General features: G+C 48.8%; 1 protein-coding gene across 1 annotated transcript; it reads left to right on the top strand.

Moving 5' to 3' along the window:
• The first annotated feature begins 6,575 nt into the window (after positions 1 to 6,575).
• On the top strand, positions 6,576 to 9,392 carry LOC134933678 (E3 ubiquitin/ISG15 ligase TRIM25-like). The gene has a single exon (XM_063929053.1). The coding sequence runs from the start codon at positions 6,585 to 6,587 to the stop codon at positions 8,187 to 8,189; it is 1,605 nt and encodes a 534-aa protein (XP_063785123.1). The 5' UTR covers positions 6,576 to 6,584; the 3' UTR covers positions 8,190 to 9,392.
• The last annotated feature ends 10,802 nt before the right edge of the window (positions 9,393 to 20,194 follow it).

Here is a 20,194-nt window from a genome sequence, read left to right as displayed (position 1 = left end):
TTCTCCAGCCACTCCTGCGTTTTTCCCTGACACGCCTGCGTTTTTTAGCACACTCACGGAAAACGCTCAGTTACCACCCAGAAACACCCACTTTCTGTCAATCATTCACCGATCAGCAGAGCGACTGAAAAGTGCTGCAGGATCCACAGCAAATCTACTACGTTTTGGGTTAAATAACTTAGCGCATGCGCTCTGCGTACCATGCGCATGTGCATTTAGCCACAAATTGCAGCATAGCGAAAATCGGCAAAGAGCGAACAACTCGGAATGACCACCCAGGAGTGGTAAGTATGTGTGTGTATTTTTTTATGTGTTTGTGTTTGGGGCACTGGCACAGCTAGGAGGCACAACTACAAGGGGCACAGCAACTGGGGGCACAACTACAAGGGGCACAGCAACTGGGGGCACAACTACAAGGGGCACAGCAACTGGGGGCACAACTTCAAGGGGCACAGCAACTGGGGGCACAGCTACAAGGGGTACAGCTACAAGGGGCACAATTACAGGGGTCACAACTACTGGGGGCACAGCCACAAGGGGCACAGCTACTGGGGGCAAAGCTACAGGGGGCACAGCTACAAGGGGCACAGCAACTGGGGCACAACTACAGGGTGCACAGCAACTGGGAGCACTGATTGGAGTGTGATTGAAACTGGCCGTTTTCTGGGAGTGTGCGGAAAAACGCAGGCGTTTGAGGGAAAAACATGGGAGTGTCTGGAGAAACGGGGGAGTGGCTGGGCGTGTGTGTGACGTCAAACCAGGAACGAAACTGACTGAACTGGTCGCTATTTGTGAGTAGGTCTGGAGCTACTCAGAAACTGCTAAGAAATATTTATTCACAATTCTGCTATGCTAAGATACACTCCCAGAGGGCGGCGGCCTAGCGTGTGCAAAGCTGCTAAAATCTGCTAGCGAGCGAACAACTCGGAATCACCACCAATATACAGTTTAGCAGATTCCAGTCTGGCCTTTTATGTGGTATTATCAAAAGTGTTGTCCAGTCAGAAAGCGCTGGATGGTGGGATGAGACCCTGACATACCCTGACCTTGGAGCTCAGCTGTATCTCTGTGGACGCTTTCCTTGGATCTTTTTCTACAATTCTCACTATCCTCCTGTTTAATCTGGGGTCAGTTATCCTCTTGCGGCCACATCCAGGATACAGTCTCATGGACTTCTTAATAATATTTGCAGTTATAGTCACAGCGGCTTGGACATGGAGAGGAGTGCCGACAGCTTTGCCAGGCCTCGGTACAGGGAGGGGCGTGGCCAATGGGGGAGGTGTGGCCAGACCCCTTCCTTAGATAATATAAAAAATTATCTTATGCTCAGCCACACACAGGGGGGCACCGAGGTGTGTGAGTGTGATCGCTCCCCCATGTAGGGAGAGGACTGACTGCTGCCTCTTTCTCCAGCCCAGCACGCTGGGGAGAGAGGCTGCTGCATCAACAGTCAGTTCTCTATCTCCCTTCCCGAAGTGTGGCTTACTGTAATTGGGAAAGGGGAGAGGGTTCAGTTGTACTTGGGCCCCCGCATCAGGCCCGCGTAAAGTACCCACTCCGCCATCTTGCCAATGGACATGGTCTTATAGCCTTTACCTTTTATATGCAGGTGTACACTTTTCTTTCTGATCTCAGACAATGCTATCCTTTGCTTTCCCTGGAGCATGCTCAGTGTGGTGCACACAATGATACCAAACAGCAGAGCAACTACATATCTAAAATTTTTGGCTGAATGACTGATTAGAAGAATGAAGAGATGGGTGATGCTAATTCAAGAAAGCAAACAGTATAAAATATCACTATAATCCAATTATTTATTATCTTTTCTGTGGGGAACCAAATCTGTCAAAAGTTTGGTGCAAACTAGGTGATCCCCGCGGACGCTGATATTGGTGGCGGCAGCGATGGTGGGGGGCTGTTGTTAACGAGGACCTCCCTCGTCTGTACACGTTCATTGAATGTAAACACTGGACGAGATTGTGAAAGATCTCACTCAGATTGGCCCTTCTGAACGAGATCTTTTGCTTTCTCTTCTAGTGTGTATGGGGCTTAAGCAAATTTGTATATCTCCTATATAATAGCCCAGATCTGTGACTCTGTGCCTGTTTCTCTAACGCTGGGCGTGGCTAGGAGCTCTCATTGGGTTAGCAGCAGGTCTATCACACCCAGTCCACAGCTGATTGGGCGAGAAATGCCCTCCCACACAGGTTACGTCCAATGGGAGGCTCTGCCCTTTGGCTGCTGTGTTTTCCCAGAGCAGGATTAACAATGGGGCTGATGGAGCTGCAGCTCCAGGTCCACACCCCAAAATAGGCCCACTGCATCTGCAGCATCACACCCTCCAACAATTTACACATAAAAATCGCTACAAATTCAAAAAGGGGACGTGGCTACGAGTAAAGTGCCGTGGCTACGCCCCTTTTCCTATACTTTCAATGGGAGTTTGGAGAGCCAAAAATTGGTACAGACCATAAAATAGGGACTGTACCTGCCAAAAAGGTGCAGCTGGAGGGTATGCCACTGCATCTGCAGCAAGTCTCTGCGCTGTAGATAGGGGAAAAATAATTTTACTGCAGCGTCCTATAGGGGTCATTCCGACCCATACGCATGCTGCACTTTTTTGCAGCCGTGTGAACAGGTCAGAACTGCGCATGCGCACGGGCGGAAATGCGCAGGCGCATCGCTGCCTGGCGATGCCAGTCACCGGGCAGTGACGAAAATAACGAAGAAAGCATTCACAGCAGCGAATGCAAGAAGATGGACAGGAAGAGGCCGGCCGGAGGCATCAACTGCCCATTTTCAGGGAGTGTCCGTCTGAACGCAGGCGTGCCCAGCCGTTTCCAGGGAGGGATCCTGACGTCAGCTCCGTCCTGGATGATCGCAGCGGGTGAGTAAGTCCTGAGCTGTGCAGAGACTGCAAAAACTTTTGTCTGTGGAGCTCTCTGCACAAGCGTTTGCAGCCCTGCACAGCGATTCCCCCTCCCCTGTAGGCAGCAACTACCTGATCACAGCAGTGCTAAAAGTAGCCTGCTAGCGATCAGGTCAGAATGACCCCTATGTCCTGCTGCCAGTCCACCTGCCCCCTCCGGCATCAACAATCCCCACTCCGTAGCCGCGGCGCAGGTGGATCAAAAGCTGCTACAGCCACCGGCATAGATGTGTATGAAAGCGGCGCAGCGGAAGGCTTTCATATCCCTCCTTGCGCCGCATACTCTCTGATCCCCGGAGCCTCCTCTGCGCGTGATGTCACAGAAGTGCCTCCCCACCACAGCCGCACCCAGATCCCCAGAGGCCCTGACTCCGCAACACAGCACCTGGGCTGCCGGCCTGGAAGCCCCGAGATGGCTAATGTAGCGGATAGAGTGGGTGATATCGTGGAGGGTAATGTCTGGACGCTGAATCAATGTAAAAGGTGACAGTGCTGTGCAGTGCAGTGGGTGTGCAGGGTCACTGACACCACACAGCACTCTCACCTTTTACATTGATTCAGCCAGTCAGTCAGTTCTGCCAGCCAGTCACTATTGTTATCACCAGTGTCCCAACGCGCCGCATTACAGGGAAGTAGACGCACTAAATAAACTATAGCTCCGGTGCTAGGGGCTGCTGGGAGCTGAAGTTTATTGAGTGCATCTTCTTCTGGACCCCCTCCCCCACCTGTGGCACCCACGCACCTGCCTCTTCCCCACCTGTGCCACCACCGCACCAGCCCCACCTGTGGCACCACCACAACTGCTCCTCCCCCACCCATGGCACCCCCAGACCCCCCCCAAATCCGCAGCACCACCAGAACACCTCCCCCATCTGCGCCTCTTCCACACCCACTACTCCCCAACCACAGCACCCACTAGGTGATTCATCAGGCCCTGCGTACGCTGTTCACGCCGTTGCAAGAGGCTACGACCCTTAACCATTGCACGCCATTTGTTCGGGCAATATTTAACCACTCACACAATTATGATTGAAGGTAATACTCCATATAATACAAATATTGCATGACATAAGGGCGTGCAAGGGTTAATGGGGCGTAGCCCCATATGACGGTGTGAAGAGCGCCCGTAGGGCGCGATGAATCATCTAGTATATCTTAGTTACCTACTTTTGTCTCCTCACTGCTGCCCACTTTAGGGGGCCGGTCTGTCACATTATTAGGCCCCACCATAGGAAAAATGCTGCAATTTGTAGGTCCAAGGACAGGGACGGGGTGTAATTATGCAAATAGCATCACTGAATCCCACCCCCTCTGCCCAGAACCACGATTATGGTGATTTTCTCCACATCCTGCCTGATGGGAAGCGGGTAGGATGCAGGAGGGACGCTTACTCTTCTGGGGGTGCAGGAGCTACCTGAAATATTACGAGTATCCTGCAACATCTGAGAGTAGGCGAGTATGATATAGATATAGTTTATGTGCATTATCAAGTAGCAGTATTATGAGAATTCTATTAGCACAGAGGGACATGTGACCAGGAACTGGGGAAAGGAGAGCAGCAATGAGGAATACTTACCGACTTCTTCATTCTCCTCACTGGGAGAAGCCAGGATAGGAGAGACACATCATGGCACTTTGGGGGGGGGGGGGGGGGGGCAAACTGTTTCTCCATTAGGCCCTGCCCCCAGAACCAGGAAACACCCGAGATTTGCGGGTAAACATCAAGGGGCGGTGCTTAAGGCTAACCCCCAACTCTGGAAAACACCCGCGATCCGTGGGTCTACAGCGAGGGGCGGAGCTTAAGGCCCACCTCCAACTCAGGAAAACACATTCGATTTGCAGACCCGCAGTGAGGGTGTGGAGCTAAATGGTTCATTCTAGTCATTTAGCTCTGCCTGCTTCTCGCGGCCCCGCGATTGCCGGTGATTTTTACACTATCCTGCCCGCTTCACTGGGAAATATCAAGAGCCTCCCGCAGCTTCCAGGAGGATAGGCAAGTATGCAATGCAGAGATGATGACGTCTGTGTCCAGGGTTGGACTGACCCACATGGGTACAGTGGAAACCGCCAGTGGGCCCCAATGCCTGGGGGCCCCTCCTCTAGGGATCATGTTCCAGACTGTGCACATTACTTATACATTATACATATGTTACATTATACTGCACAGGACTATGGTGTATTATCTACAGTGCATTGCTGTTATTACTCTGGTACATTATCATGCATGCACTAGCAGTATATACCGTATAAATTTATCAAGGGGCCCAGACCATGCACTCTTTTAATAGGCAAACCAATGTGGTGGCTGGCCACACCCCTTCTGGATACTGGCCACACACCCTCTGGAGACTGGCTACACCCCTATACATGACCTCCTACCATAGCATCCCCCCGGTGGGCCCTTAATGCCTCAGTCCGATACTGTCTGTGTCTACCTGTAATAAATCAAGTATTACCAACAACAAATAAAAGACATAATCAGCATACATTATTATTCAATGCTATAAGGTGACATCAGAACAGAACACGCCCACTCATACTAGGAAGAAAATGCGCTTTTTGTGATTACATTTATCTCCAACTCAGAATAAGGCCCAATATGTATCTTTATCAGTCATACATATTATCTGTGTCCCTTAAGGGGGTACACGCGGAGATATCCGTGCATAAATTATAAGCAATCTGACTAGATTGCTTAGAATTTAAGCACGGAAATCTCTGTGTGTTGCCCCACAGTGATAGTGATGCACGTCCCCGCACGTCGCTGTCGCCGGTGCAAGATTGAGCCTGCATGCAGACCAGGGGCGTAGCCAGAACTTTGTGGGCCCCATAGCAACATTTTGAAGGGGCCGCCGTCCCAATGCTTCTAGAGACACTTCTCTGCAGCAGTTGTTAATTTTATGCCCTTCTTTAGCTCCCGTTCATTTTCTGAACCATAGTAGAGCCTCATTAATGTGATGCCCCATAGTAGTGCCCTAGTTTCTTTTATGAATCACAGTAGTGCTTAAGTTCCTCCTATGTCACAATTCAGAGCTGCCAGTACACATTATGCCGCACAGTACCCCCAATTCACATTATGATATATAGTGCTCACTGTTCACATTGTGCCACATTACAGTGCCCCGGTTCATATTATATAACATTAAAATGCCCTCCAGTTCATTTTATACCACACTACAATGAGCAGGTCCAGGGGCATACCTAGATATATTGCAGGCCCAAAGGAAAAGGTCTGAAAGAACTCCTACATACCACCAAATGACAAAAAATGTATATAATTCATATAACTTTGATAGGGAAGGTGGGCCCCTCTCAGCTCTGGGCCCCATAGCAGCTGCACTGCCTGCACCTATGGTAGCTATGCCCTTGATGCAGACTCAATCTAGCACACTGCTCATTTCACCGCTGGGGGAAATGTGCGCCCCCTCGCTCAGCTCACATCACGTTGTGCTGATCGGGGGGAGAGATGTGTGCTGAGCAGTCTGTTCTAGAACGCTGAGCACACATCTCCCCCTTGTGTACAGCCCTTTTGTGTAACTGAGCCTGTAGCTATAATCTGAGTGACAGCTCAGCCTCGCCCTGTGTGCAGAATGTGACTCACTGGTATCTGAGTGTCAGAGACTTTCACTTTCATTTCTCTCTCCTGCTGCCAGCGATGGCGTCTGCTGATCTGAGACAGGAGCTGGACTGTTCCATCTGCCTGAGCATTTATACAGATCCTGTAACCCTGAGATGTGGCCACAACTTCTGCCGGGGCTGTATTGATCGGGTGCTGGATACACAGGAGGGGGCTGGAGTATATACCTGTCCTGACTGCAGAGCAGAGTGTCAGGAGCGTCCTGCACTGATACGGAACATTCCTCTGTGTAACATAGTGGGGAGGTTCCTGTCTACTCGGCCAGATCAGGAGGAGACTGGGATCTTCTGCACTTACTGCATTCACTCTCCTGTACCTGCTGCTAAATCCTGTCTGATGTGTGAGGCTTCTCTGTGTGATAAACACCTGAGAGTACACAGCAAGTCAGCAGAACACGTCTTATGTGATCCCACCACTGCCCTGGGGAACAGGAAATGCTCCGTCCATAAGAAGATCCTGGAGTATTACTGCACTGAGGACACTGCCTGTATCTGTGTGTACTGTTCAGCTGGAGAACATCGGGGACACTTGGTGGAGATGTTGGATGAAGCCTCTGAGAAGAAGAAGGAGAAGCTGAGAAATGTTCTACAGAAACTGACCATAAAGAGAGAGGAGACTGAGAAAAGAGTCCAGAGTCTGCAGGAGCGCAGGAGAGAAGATCAGGGAAAAGCAGCTGATGTAACAGAGACAGTCACTGCCCTGTTCAGAGACATCAGGAGACAGCTGGAAGACCTGGAGAAGAGAGTCCTGAGTGAGATCTCCAGGCAGGAACAGCGCGTTTCACTCTCAGTCTCTTATCTGATCCAGCAGCTGGAAATAAAGAAGGACGAGCTGTCCGGGAAGATGCGTCACATTGAGGAGCTGTGTAACATGTCTGATCCAGTGACTGTCTTACAGGAACCAGACACAGGGGACTTGTGTGATACTGAGGACACAGAGAGACATGATAACCAGGTCCGTGGTGCAGGAGATCTGGATGTGGGTCTCATCTCAGGGACATTACATACATTATCTGGTATAATAACAGGTATAAATACAGGGATCTATGTGCAGGAACCTACAGACCTATTACTGGATGTGACCACAGCTGGTAATACTATACAGATATCAGGTGACAGGAAAACTGCATCCAGGTCACCAGACCAGAATCACCCAGTAACACCAGAGAGATTTCAGTGTAATCAGGTAATAAGCACCAGGGGATTCTCCTCAGGGCGACATTACTGGGAGGTGGATGTCAGTAAGTCAGTGGGGTGGAGGGTGGGGATGTGTTATCCCAGTATAGACAGGAGAGGAGATCAGTCAGACATTGGGGAGAATAACAAGTCCTGGTGTCTGTGTAGGGGGGGGTATAATAATCAGTACTCAGTGACACATGACAGTAGAGAGATCCGGTTACCTGACAATATCCGCTGTGACAGAGTGAGGGTATATCTGGATTATGAGGCAGGACAGCTGTCCTTTTATGCTCTGTGTGACCCCATCAGACACTTACACACCTACACTGCTGCCCTCACTGAGCCCCTCCATGCTGCATTACGTGTTGGGAACAGATTTTTTGATCCTAGAGGTTCTTCTATAACTATATGTGGGGGAGTCAGGAGCTGGGAGAAATTACCATAGGAAATCCTCCCAGAGACTGGTGACATCACAGAGAGGGGAATATGATTGGTGGAGCACTCAGCAAATAGAATGTAGCAGTAGGTGGAGTTACAGCTGAGCCCCTCCCCCTGGGTGACCACGTGACCAGTGTGTCTGGAGCCGTTCCCTTATTGGTGTGTTGCTGTCATTATAACTATATAAATACACATCTCTGACACTGACACCTGTGATTGGCTGGAATATCTGTCAGTGTGCTGATGTCAGTATAGTGTGATGGTGACATTATGAGTGACATCATTGTGACTACATCCCCGGCCCATCACCACACACCTGACCATAGGGAGGACAGCCCAGCACTATTTTATCTATGTAATATTTGCTGAATTCCTTAATATAAAACATTTGGCCTCAGCATCCTGTGAGTAAAATGCTGATACTCTAGGGCGCTGTGATTCAGTAACACTGAGACCACTGGTGCCCCCTATTACTGTAGTCAGAGCTACACTCCCTCGCACTGGGTGTTATGTGTGTAGGGGGAGAATGGGGCGGGGACTGTGTAAAGCTCCACCTACTGGGAACTGTAACAAAAGCCGATGTTTCTTACATAACACATGATTGGCTGGACAGCTACTGACTGCATGATGCCTCATTGCTTATCTGTATTATCTTATGCAGGAATCACAATGTATAATGACTGTTTATGTGCTCACCATTATACAAGTATAGTACAAATTATACAGCGCTCTCTTTACATCGCGCCCTTTATACTGCCGCCATCACTTACCGCCATGTACACTGTCACCATAAGAGCCTTAAAACATACAAATGACATTATACATGTAATAAACAACGTTATGGCGTCACAGTCAGAGACTTTGGGAGACATCGATAACAACTTTGTAATCAACGTCTCTTCTAAATATTTCTGTTCTACTGATGTAATGGGGAGTGGGGGGAATCAGCCAGACAGGCTTATGTGATTGGTTTCCACAGCTAAGCCTGTACATATAGGAGATATGTGCTCCTTCCGTTACATCCCCTGTATTATACACGTTATCAGGATGTCACACCCGGTACTCATACTCTGCAGTCACACACCTTACACATGGAGCTATTTGCTCCATCATAGGAAGCCTGGTAATACTAATTATATGACGGTAAGTGCAGGGCCGGCTCCAGGCCTACTAGCACCCTGAGCGAGAAGATTTAAGAGCCCCCCCCCCCCCCCCCCCCCCACACACACACACACGGAAAAGTGGGTGTGGCCTCCTGGAAAAGTGGGCGTGGCCTCATAACTTCATATAATCAAACTATAAATAAATATATTTTCACACACCCTCTACGCACACAGGCCCTCATTCCGAGTTGTTCGCTCGCAAGGCGAATGTAGCAGAGTTACACACGCTAAGCCGCCGCCTACTGGGAGTGAATCTTAGCTTCTTAAAATTGCGACCGACGTACGCGCAATATTGCGATTACAAACGAGTTAGCAGTTTCTGAGTAGCTTCAGACTTACTCTGCCTGTGCGATCAGTTCAGTGCTTTTCGTTCCTGGCTGACGTCATAAACACACCCAGCGTTCGCCCAGGCACTCCCACCGTTTCTCCGGCCACTCCTGCGTTTTTTCCGGAAACGGTAGCGTTTCCAGCCACACGCCCCTAAAACGCCGTGCATCCGCCCAGTAACACCCATTTCCTGTCAATCACAATGCGATCGCCGGAGCGATGAAAATGCCGTGAGTAAACTTACTTTCATCATAGTAAAGTTACTTGGCGCAGTCGCAGTGCGAACATTGCGCATGCGCACTAAGAGAATTCTCACTGCGATGCGACGAAAAACTCCGAGCGAACAACTCGGAATGAGGGCCACAGTTAGCAGCCTTACACATAACAGCCACAGTAGTGTTCCTTACACACAATGTCTCCAGTATAGTGCCAGATACACATGACATACCTCGCAGCAGTGCCACCTACACATGACATGCCCCCCAGCAGTGCCAGCTACACATGACATGCCCCCCAGCAGTGCCAGCTACACATGACATGCCCCCCAGCAGTGCCAGCTACACATGACATGCCCCCCAGCAGTGCCAGCTACACATGACATGCCCCCCAGCAGTGCCAGCTACACATGACATGCCCCCCAGCAGTGCCAGCTACACATGACATGCCTCGCAGCAGTGCCAGCTACACATGACATGCCCCCCAGCAGTGCCAGCTACACATGACATGCCCCCCAGCAGTGCCAGCTACACATGACATGCCCCCCAGCAGTGCCAGCTACACATGACATGCCCCCCAGCAGTGCCAGCTACACATGACATGCCCCCCAGCAGTGCCAGCTACACATGACATGCCTCGCAGCAGTGCCAGCTACACATGACATGCCCCCCAGCAGTGCCACCTACACATGACATGCCCCCCAGCAGTGCCAGCTACACATGACATGCCCCCCAGCAGTGCCAGCTACACATGACATGCCCCCCAGCAGTGCCAGCTACACATGACATGCCCCCAGCAGTGCCAGCTACACATAACATGCCCCCCAGCAGTGCCAGCTACACATGACATGCCCCCCAGCAGTGCCAGCTACACATGACATGCCCCCCAGCAGTGCCACCTACACATGACATGCCCCCCAGCAGTGCCACCTACACATGACATGCCCCCCAGCAGTGCCAGCTACACATGACATGCCCCCCAGCAGTGCCAGCTACACATGACATGCCCCCCAGCAGTGCCAGCTACACATGACATGCCTCGCAGCAGTGCCAGCTACACATGACATGCCCCCCAGCAGTGCCACCTACACATGACATGCCCCCCAGCAGTGCCAGCTACACATGACATGCCTCGCAGCAGTGCCACCTACACATGACATGCCCCCCAGCAGTGCCACCTACACATGACATGCCCCCCAGCAGTGCCACCTACACATGACATGCCCCCCAGCAGTGCCAGCTACACATGACATGCCCCCCAGCAGTGCCAGCTACACATGACATGCCCCCCAGCAGTGCCAGCTACACATGACATGCCCCCCAGCAGTGCCAGCTACGCATGATAGTGTTCACATTTTAGGGCAGGGTGCTGATCACAGGGAGGGCACATTTTTAAGTTAGGAGAGCAAAATGATGTACATACTGTAATGCTTGGTGCTCCTCCACCCACATGCAGAAGCATGGACAGTGCGCGTCGAAGGCGCGCAGCAAAAATTTAGTGGCGTTGCTTCGTGGAGAAGGGGTGTGGCCACATAATAGTGCAGCTAATACACATTGCACCAGGTAGAACCTCCTATGCACACTGCGACAGGTAGAGCACTAAGACACATTGCCTAGCCACAGACGCCTAGCGGGAACACTACATGATATGCTCTCCAGCCGTGCCAGCTACACATGACATGCCCCCCAGCAGTGCCAGCAACATGTGGCATGCCCCCCAGCAGTGCCAGATACATAAATGGTCACAGTGCCAGAAATGTCCCCACAGTTCCAGATACATAAATGCCCCCACAGTGCCAGATACATAAATGCCCCCACAGTGCAGATATGCCCCCACAGTGCCAGATACATAAATGCCCCCACAGTTCCAGATACATAAATGCCCCCACAGTGCCAGATACATAAATGCCCCCACAGTGCCTGATACATAAATGCCCCCACAGTGCAGATATGCTCCCACAGTGCCAGATACATAAACGCCCCCACAGTGAAAGATATACCCCCACAATGCAGACATGCCCCCACATTTCCAGATACATAATTGCCCCCACAGTGCCTGATACATAAATGCCCCCACAGTGAAAGATATACCCCCACAGTGCAGACATGCCCCCACATTTCCAGATACATAATTGCCCCCACAGTGAAAGATATGCCCCCACAGTGCCCCCACACAGAGCCTGATCCATATACTGCTTCACGATACCTGCGGTGGTGGCGGGAGAGGGAGTGCCGCTAAGGATGCGGGCGGCTCTTCTAAAACTCTTGTGTGCGCGGCTGCCCGGCGCTGGCATCTAACGTCAGACGCCGGCGCCGCACAGCCGCATACACAACAGTTTAAGTTTAGACCAAGGAGCACTGCAGGCTGGCTCCAAGCACAAAGATGGCGGCGCCCAATAAGGGTGGCGCCCCGCGCGGCCGCTCTAGTCGAACGTGCCTGGAGCCGGCCCTGGGTAAGTGTAACCATTGCAGCTCAGCAGAATATGATGTTACCTGACCATTACACTTTGGGGGTCATTCCGAGTTGTTCGCTCGCTAGCAGTTTTAGCAGCCGTGCAAACGCTAAGCCGCCGCCCTCTGGGAGTGTATTTTAACTTAGCAGAAGTGTGAAGGAAAGGATTGCAGAGCGACTACGAAAAAAATTGTGTCGTTTCAGAGTAGCTCCAGACCTACTCAGCGCTTGCGATCACTTCAGACTGTTTAGTCCCGGATTTGACATCACAAACACGCCCTGCGTTCGGCCAGCCATGCCTGCGTTTTTCCGGGCACACCCTGAAAACGGTCAGTTGACACCCAGAAATGCCCACTTCCTGTCAATCACTCTGCGGCCAGCACTGCAACTGAAAAGCTTTGCTAGACCTTGTGTGAAACTACTTCGGCCGTAGTGAAAGCACGTCGCGCGTGCACATTGCGCCGCATACGCATGCGTAGAAGTGCCGTTTTTGTGCATCATCGCTGTGCAGCGAACATTTTCAGCTAGCGATCAACTTGGAATGACCCCCATAGCTTCATATAGTACTAGCTGGAGTACCCGGCGTTGCCCGGGATTTTAAGAATGTCTGTTTACAAAAATAAATGTAAATATTAAACACACAGTAGAAATAACCTTGTAGATAGCTGAATACCCGTGCTTCACTATGGGATGAGGATGGTGAATTAGACTGATAGTTGTTAGTTAATTTACGTTGGTTGGAGATGTAGTCTATAGGCATGTCTTGCTTCCCTGATGCACTTTGTGTAGTGGCCGGACCCCTTTTTGGTTTCCCAAGGGACCCTGCTCTTCCCACTATACAACTCTCAGTGTGTGGCTTATTGCTGCCTCCATTCCCCTCCTCACATCATGTCACTGCCCCTGTGAAATGATCAATTTATTTACAGTTTCTTATATAGCGCAGCACATTATGTATCTCCTGATATACTCTGTGCTGCTGGTGGACCATGCTACTTCCACTATATAACTCTCAGTGTGCGTATATGTGCTACCTGCATTCCCCTTCTCACATCATGTCACTGGCCCTGTCACATGCAGCCCTGTCCTCACTGACACATCACTCATCTCCTGATATACTCTGTGCTGCTGGGGACCCTGCTCCTCCCACTATATAACTCTCAGTCTGTGGCTTCCTGCTGCCTCCATTCCCATTCTCACATCATGTCAGTGCCCCTGTCACATGCAGCCCTGTCCTCACTGACACATCACTCATCTCCTGATATACTCTGTGCTGCTGGGAACCCTGCTCCTCCCACTATATAACTCTCAGTCTGTGGCTTCCTGCTGCCTGCATTCCCCTCCTCACATCATGTCACTGGCCCTGTCACATGCAGCTAGGGAGGCCAATCCCGGGATCGGGATCGGCGGGATCCCGGGATTTGGGCCCAAAATTGCTGCATGTGCGGGAGAGAGTGTGTGTAAGTAATACTACTCACACTTAGGCGGGCGGCAGCCATAGACGAACGCTGAACGCGGCGACACTTCAAATGTGGCGCCGGCCGCCAGCCAATCAGAGCTGGCGGACCGGCAGCCAATCAGGGAAGCTGCCGCGGCAGCCAATCAGGAGCGACTGCTGCGGCCGCTTCCCTGATTGGCTGCTGGTCCGCCAGCTCTGGTTGGCTGGCGGCCGGCGATTCATTTGAAATGCCGCCGCGTTCAGTGTGTCCATGGCTGGCGCCTGAAAGGATTGCCCCTCTATTCTTTACCCCTCGATGTGATTGTCTCATAGACGTCCGTGAGTGTAAACCTTTAGCCACAAGTAACATGCAAAACACACGTAGTAAAGATTCACACTGGTTTATTATGAGGTTAACAAAAGTATAAAAGACAACGTATATGGGTGTAACTGACATGTTGTTACACTCTTATTGGCTCGTTAGCAGTTACCAGGCAGAATATATAAGGCGGATGTCCAAATATGGGTTTTCTACAAGTTTCTCAAAACATTTATCAAAGTCTGTAACACAGGATATTTGGTAACACACAGAAGTAGAAATAACAGGTTTGATCTGGTATGGAACTGCCCTTGAATACCAGGCTCATACAAGCCTGGTATTTGTATGAGCAGACAAAGGTACCCGGCACAGGGTAGTACGTATCTATGCAAACACATAACAGTTCATATAGCATGTTTTAACCCTTCATTAGGGAAGTAGAAATATTCACTTTTACACTGTAACTATTATAAGGAAATTGATCATATAAAAAGTAATATTTACAAAGCACAGAAGAGTTAACCCTTCAATCCCCTCTTAGAATCATGATTGTTATATAACATGATTCTTGGGTGAGGCTCCTTTCTTGTTCCTCCAGTTCTTGAGATATTGGACATAATCGTCGGGTCCCTTACTATCAGAGGAGGTGACAGGACTGGTGGTTATATCATAGTACATCAGGGCCTTATCAATGCCTTTGGAGGTAAGTTTCTTTCCACAGGGAATTACACAATAAACTATAATGCCTACAAGAATTAAAGTTACAAGTATGAATATGCTTATTTGCACAAGAGCCTGTTTCCAATTTTCAAACCACCCAAAATATTGGCTCCATGGGTTATCAATACCTGAATTTTTCTTAAGTTCTATGGATAAGGTTTCTAACTTGTTTATGGCTAAAGTAACCTTACCATTGGGACCAGTGTTGTCAGGAATATATGTACAACAGCCTTCCACCTTACTAATGTAAACACATGTACCGCCTTTTTCTGCTAGAATCATGTCAAGGGCCATTCTATTTTGGAATGTCATTTGGGAAGTGGCTTCTAGCTGTTCAGCTATACCTTTAAGAGCATCTTTGGTATCATTAACAAATCTTTGTTGATTATAATATATATAATTAATCCATATATAATTTACAGTTACTATAGGAAACAATGACTCAAAACCCGCAGCGATAGTCTAGAAAGTAGGGGTACTCCATATTTGCTCCATCTATTTTTTTGCAAATGATGGGCCATATTTCCAATCTGCTCCTGTATTCCACCCCACAGATTCCCAGTAATCACAGTTGGATCCATGATAGGATATTTCCATCCACCATTCATCAGTGACACAAATGTACATTGTCTCAGACATCCCTGATTTTCTTTTCTGCTGTATGAAATGTTTGTTGTCAGCAAGTTTAGGGAACATGAAATAATCAAGGATGTATGTGGCTACGTGTGTATTGGAGGAATTGTACCACAAGGTGGGGACCCCATCTGTTTGTGTGATGTCGACTTCACATATTGTGAGGTGAATGAGGGCCAGTAGGGCTATCGAGATAGTCCCCAGGATAGAGATAGGGGGCAGGTTCTTCATCGTTTTCTGTTCTTCTGTCTTCGCTAGGTGGGAGGTCAGGGCTGTCTGCCCCGGTTCGTACCTCACTGGAATCACTTGCTTCCCTCTCTAGGTCTGGTCTAGGAACCTTTTTTACTCGGGATGCATGGATCCAGGTAGGACTTTCCTCTGTCAGGACTGCTGTTCGGGTAACTGCTACGACTTCCGCCTCTGGGCCATAGGTGAAGTCTCCTGGGCTCTTGCTGCGGGGGAGGATCTTCACCACTACTCTGTCTCCGACCTTAAAAGGGTGTGTTGGTTCCTGTGGATTCAGAGGGTTTTTTACAAGCGACATCATGTTCAATCTCATCAAGTTTGGTTATGAGGGCCCTGACATACTCTTCCCTTATAAGTTCTAGATCTCCTTCCTGTATCATCAACGGTTTCTTAGCCCAGGGTGTGGGGAAGGGTCTACCCATTAGTATTTCAAAGGGTGAGTATCCTAGAGTTTTCTGTGGGGTCATTCTGATTTCTGCTAGGATAATGGGAAGGACCTGCTTCCATTTGTGGAAGGTACCTCCTGTGGCCTTCCTTAGTTTGTCTTTGAGGGTCCTATTCATTCTTCCTACGACCCCTGAACTCTGCAGGTGGTACGGGATGTGAAACTTCCACTCCACCTGCAGAGCTTTTACTAAGGCCTGTGTGATTTTGGCTGTAAAGGCTGAGCCTTTATCACTATTTATTTGCAGGGGGCACCCCCATCTAGGGATGATTTTCTGTGTTAGGATTCTTGCTACTGTCTTGGCATCCTCTGACTTAGTTAGGAATACTTCTGGCCAGCGAGAGAACATATCTACAATGACCAGGGCATATTCTTGTTTACCTGTACCAGGGATATGGGTAAAATCAATTTGTAAGTGTGTAAAAGGGGTGGTGGGGTATTCAAGATGCTGGTGTTTCGCTTTATTAGGGTTGTTAGGGTTGTTCCTGAGGCAAGTGATGCATCTGCTAACATACTGGTCCACAAGTGATTTGGCATTAGTAACATAAAAATCATTGGTTAGTAGGAGGAGTGTTGTGGCTTCACCACGGTGACCAACACCACGGCACTGGGCAACGAGCAAAGGGGCACTGGACTGGGGTATACAGGGTTTCCCCTCTTTGCAGATTAATCCTGATTTAGGATTTTTCTGCAGAATTGGGTAAGTCCAGTCGGAGAGATCAGTATTAGTCGCAGCAGCTTGAAGTTTGAGTGAGCAGATGGACGTTGTCAAGGGAGGGACATGCTCTAGTGAGTGCAATGAGTTCTGCAGCTTGCGCGGACTGATAAGGTATTGGTAGGGCTTCCAACACAGTGTCAGGGAGGGTGACAATGGCATAGCCAGCCTGGTATGTATTGTCATTGGGCCTACTACAGGAGCCGTCAACAAAAACTATGTCTGCGCCTGGTATGGGAACGGGAGACATGTCAAGTCTGGGAGAAGTTTCAGCTTCAATGGAAGCAGCACAGTCATGTAGGTCGGGTGGTTCATCCTCGGGACCTTTCAAGCCTAAAAGGGCATTGAGAATGGGTGCAGGGCCAGAAGAACTAGCAGTGTACTTAATGGTAAGGGTAGGGTTACTCAAAAGGAGTACTTCATATCCACTAAGGCGTTGTGCTGACATGTGCTGTGTGTGTAAGCCTTTAAGTATTGCCAGGACATCATGTGTGGTGTGGAGTACTGTGATGTGGCCTAAAGTGAGGGTAGTGGCCATTTCTGCAACCATTGCACAGGCTGCCAAAGCCCTGAGGCAGGCAGGCATACCTTGCACAGACACTGGCATGACTTTGGAAAAAAAATGCCACGGGGCGCAACTTCCCTCCATAAAACTGTGTGAGCACCCCCGCCATGGTTTTACAATTGTCCCTTGCATATAGATGGAAAGGTAGTACATAATTGGGGAGGCCAAGTGCCGGACTTTTCATCAACATACATTTTAAACTTTCATATGCAGTTAACATTTCTTGTGACCATTGTACAGTTTTAGGTTTGTCCTTCAGTGTGGCTTGTCTCAAAATGTTATCATAATAAGAGCAATCAGATATCCACTGTCTGCAGTAATTTACCATACCCAGGAAGGACAGTAGTTCCTTCTGGGTAGTTGGGGTGACCAGGCCCAATACAGACTGTATGCGTTGTGGACTGATTTTCCTCTCTCCCTGAGTGAGCACAAAACCTAAGTAATCAACATGCTTTTTACACCATTGCATTTTTGTTTTGGACACCTTGTGTCCACATTCACAAAGCCAGTTTAGTAATGAAACACCATCCTCTCGGCAGGCCTCCTCAGTTTGACTACAGAGCAGCAGATCATCTGCATACTGTAGCAGGACTGAACCATGGTGAGGTTGCCAGGGCCCCAATGTGGCCTGGAGACAACAGGTGCGTCAATAATCTGCACCAGGTAAGTTGTTTACCCTCAAAAGAAAAGGCAAAAAGTAATTGTGTCTGTGAATCTACAGGTATGCTGAAAAAGGCATTCTTCAAATCAATTACAGAGAAGAACGCAGCATCTGCAGGGATTGCAGAAATGAGTGAGTTTACATCTGGAACAATTGGTGCAATTGGGACAATTAACTGATTGATCGCTCTGAGATCCTGTACAAATCTTATACTGCCATCAGCTTTGGCAACAGGGTTCACAGGAGTACAGTATGGTGATACAATATGTCTGAGAATACCCTGTTGTAAGAATTGCTGTATGAGACCTTCTATAAACAGGTTGTGAGTCGGGTTTGAGATTGGCCTTATGTGGTGTGCATGAGATTAGGCCAGTGTCATATGGACCTTCTGACCAAAGAGCGGGGTTTACTTGAGCTAAGTCAGGCATTGGTGGGTATTCCATTGACTCCCATTGAAGGAGCAGTCTTTTCCAAATCACCATCATATAGGTCAGAACACAAAACACTGGTTGTTGCACCGCTGTCCACAAAAAAAGGGAACTTTACTTCCATTTATAATAAGTGGCAGCAGAGGTGAATCTTTCCCTGACTGCGGGGTTGGTTCTGTCTGTCAAAGCGTCTGGAGTTCTGATAGTTATGAGTGAGTGCAGGTTTCTTTACATCAAAACACCCTGCAGCCTCTTTCTCATACAGATGTTTTTTTTTTTTTTTTTTAAATCTATCGTACTATCAGAAGTCCAGGAAGAGACGCTTTGCTTAACAGAAACTATGACAGAAGGTAGAAGGTTGTTAATGAAGGTGGAAATGAGTAAGCTTTCTGAGTTAAGCAAAGGTAAGCCAGCGTCATCTGTCCAGCAGTCCTTAAACCTTTTCCAAAACTCAGTAACAGACTCCGAGGGTTTCAGTTTACAAGCTACAGCGACAGGCAAAAAAACACAGGCAAAGGAGCACGGGTTTTAAAGACTTCCTTCATATGTGTATAGCTGCGTCCTTTGCAAGCTTTGCGCAAATAAGATATACAGCCATCGAGGGTAATGGTGGGCTTGGGACAGTGTTTTACTATTATCTAAACTCTGGGTTACTGGTGCGTTAGGGATAGAGCTAGTGGACGCACCCTCCAGCAGTGGAGTTGGAGGCGATCCCATCTGGTGTGAAAGGGTTACTGCTGCCAAGAGATCTGTGTCCTCAAGCTCAGGATACATTGGAATGCAAGGGGGAGGCGAGAGGGATTTCAAAGATTTACAGTTTCTCACTTCTTCGCTTCTGTGCTGTTGGGAACTGATATTTTTTTAATCCTCCATATAGAAAGGGTAATTACTGCCTTCCCGTAGGAATGGGTCCTGTCCTGCTTTCTCTGTCTACCCTGCCAAATTATCCACCCAGGGATCAATCAAACAATAATCAGAGGTAGAACTACGGGCCACGCATTCTTTACATGTCTCGGAGGGGGGTATACAGTTTTCTTACGCTGACCAGAGTCCATAGTAAAAACACAATTTCCAACAACTTTCTATGCATGCATCAGCTAACAAGTTAATTAGTTATTGACAATATCACAATATCATATGCATAGTACTTTAACAAGCAATCGATAGTAATAATCTGTACGTTTACTCACCACTCGTACAGGGACTTGGAAATGCAGCGTATTGTGATAGGAAGCAAGAAAGTTATAAGGGTATTCAACAGACGTATACTTACCACCCGTCAAGCTGAATACATGAAACTTATACTCTAATATCTGTTATGGCCATAACATAATAAATAGACAATCAAATCGAGGTATAATCTACGTTATGTATAGACCCCAGGTCTATTTTAAGTATCCCAGATACTAACGTCTCGTTATGTATAGACTCCCAGGTCTATTTTAAGTATCCCAGATACTAACGTCTTTGGAGAGTTGCGCTTGGACCCCCGGTCCCTTCTCAGACGTATCTTTAAGTCCCAGACATTAAAGATGTTTGGTCACGTGTTCCCAGAACACTGACACGGATTCAGCTTCAGTGTATGACCGCAATCCCGTATGGCAAAGACAGACAATAAATTCTCTATCTTACCATCCGGGGACGACCAACTGAATCCCGGACGAGCCCCCACTTGAAAGGATTGCCCC

This window comes from Pseudophryne corroboree, chromosome 6, assembly GCF_028390025.1.
Source record: "Pseudophryne corroboree isolate aPseCor3 chromosome 6, aPseCor3.hap2, whole genome shotgun sequence".
Classification (NCBI taxonomy): Eukaryota; Metazoa; Chordata; class Amphibia; order Anura; family Myobatrachidae; genus Pseudophryne; species Pseudophryne corroboree.
This window is presented reverse-complemented; position numbering and strand designations above follow the sequence as displayed.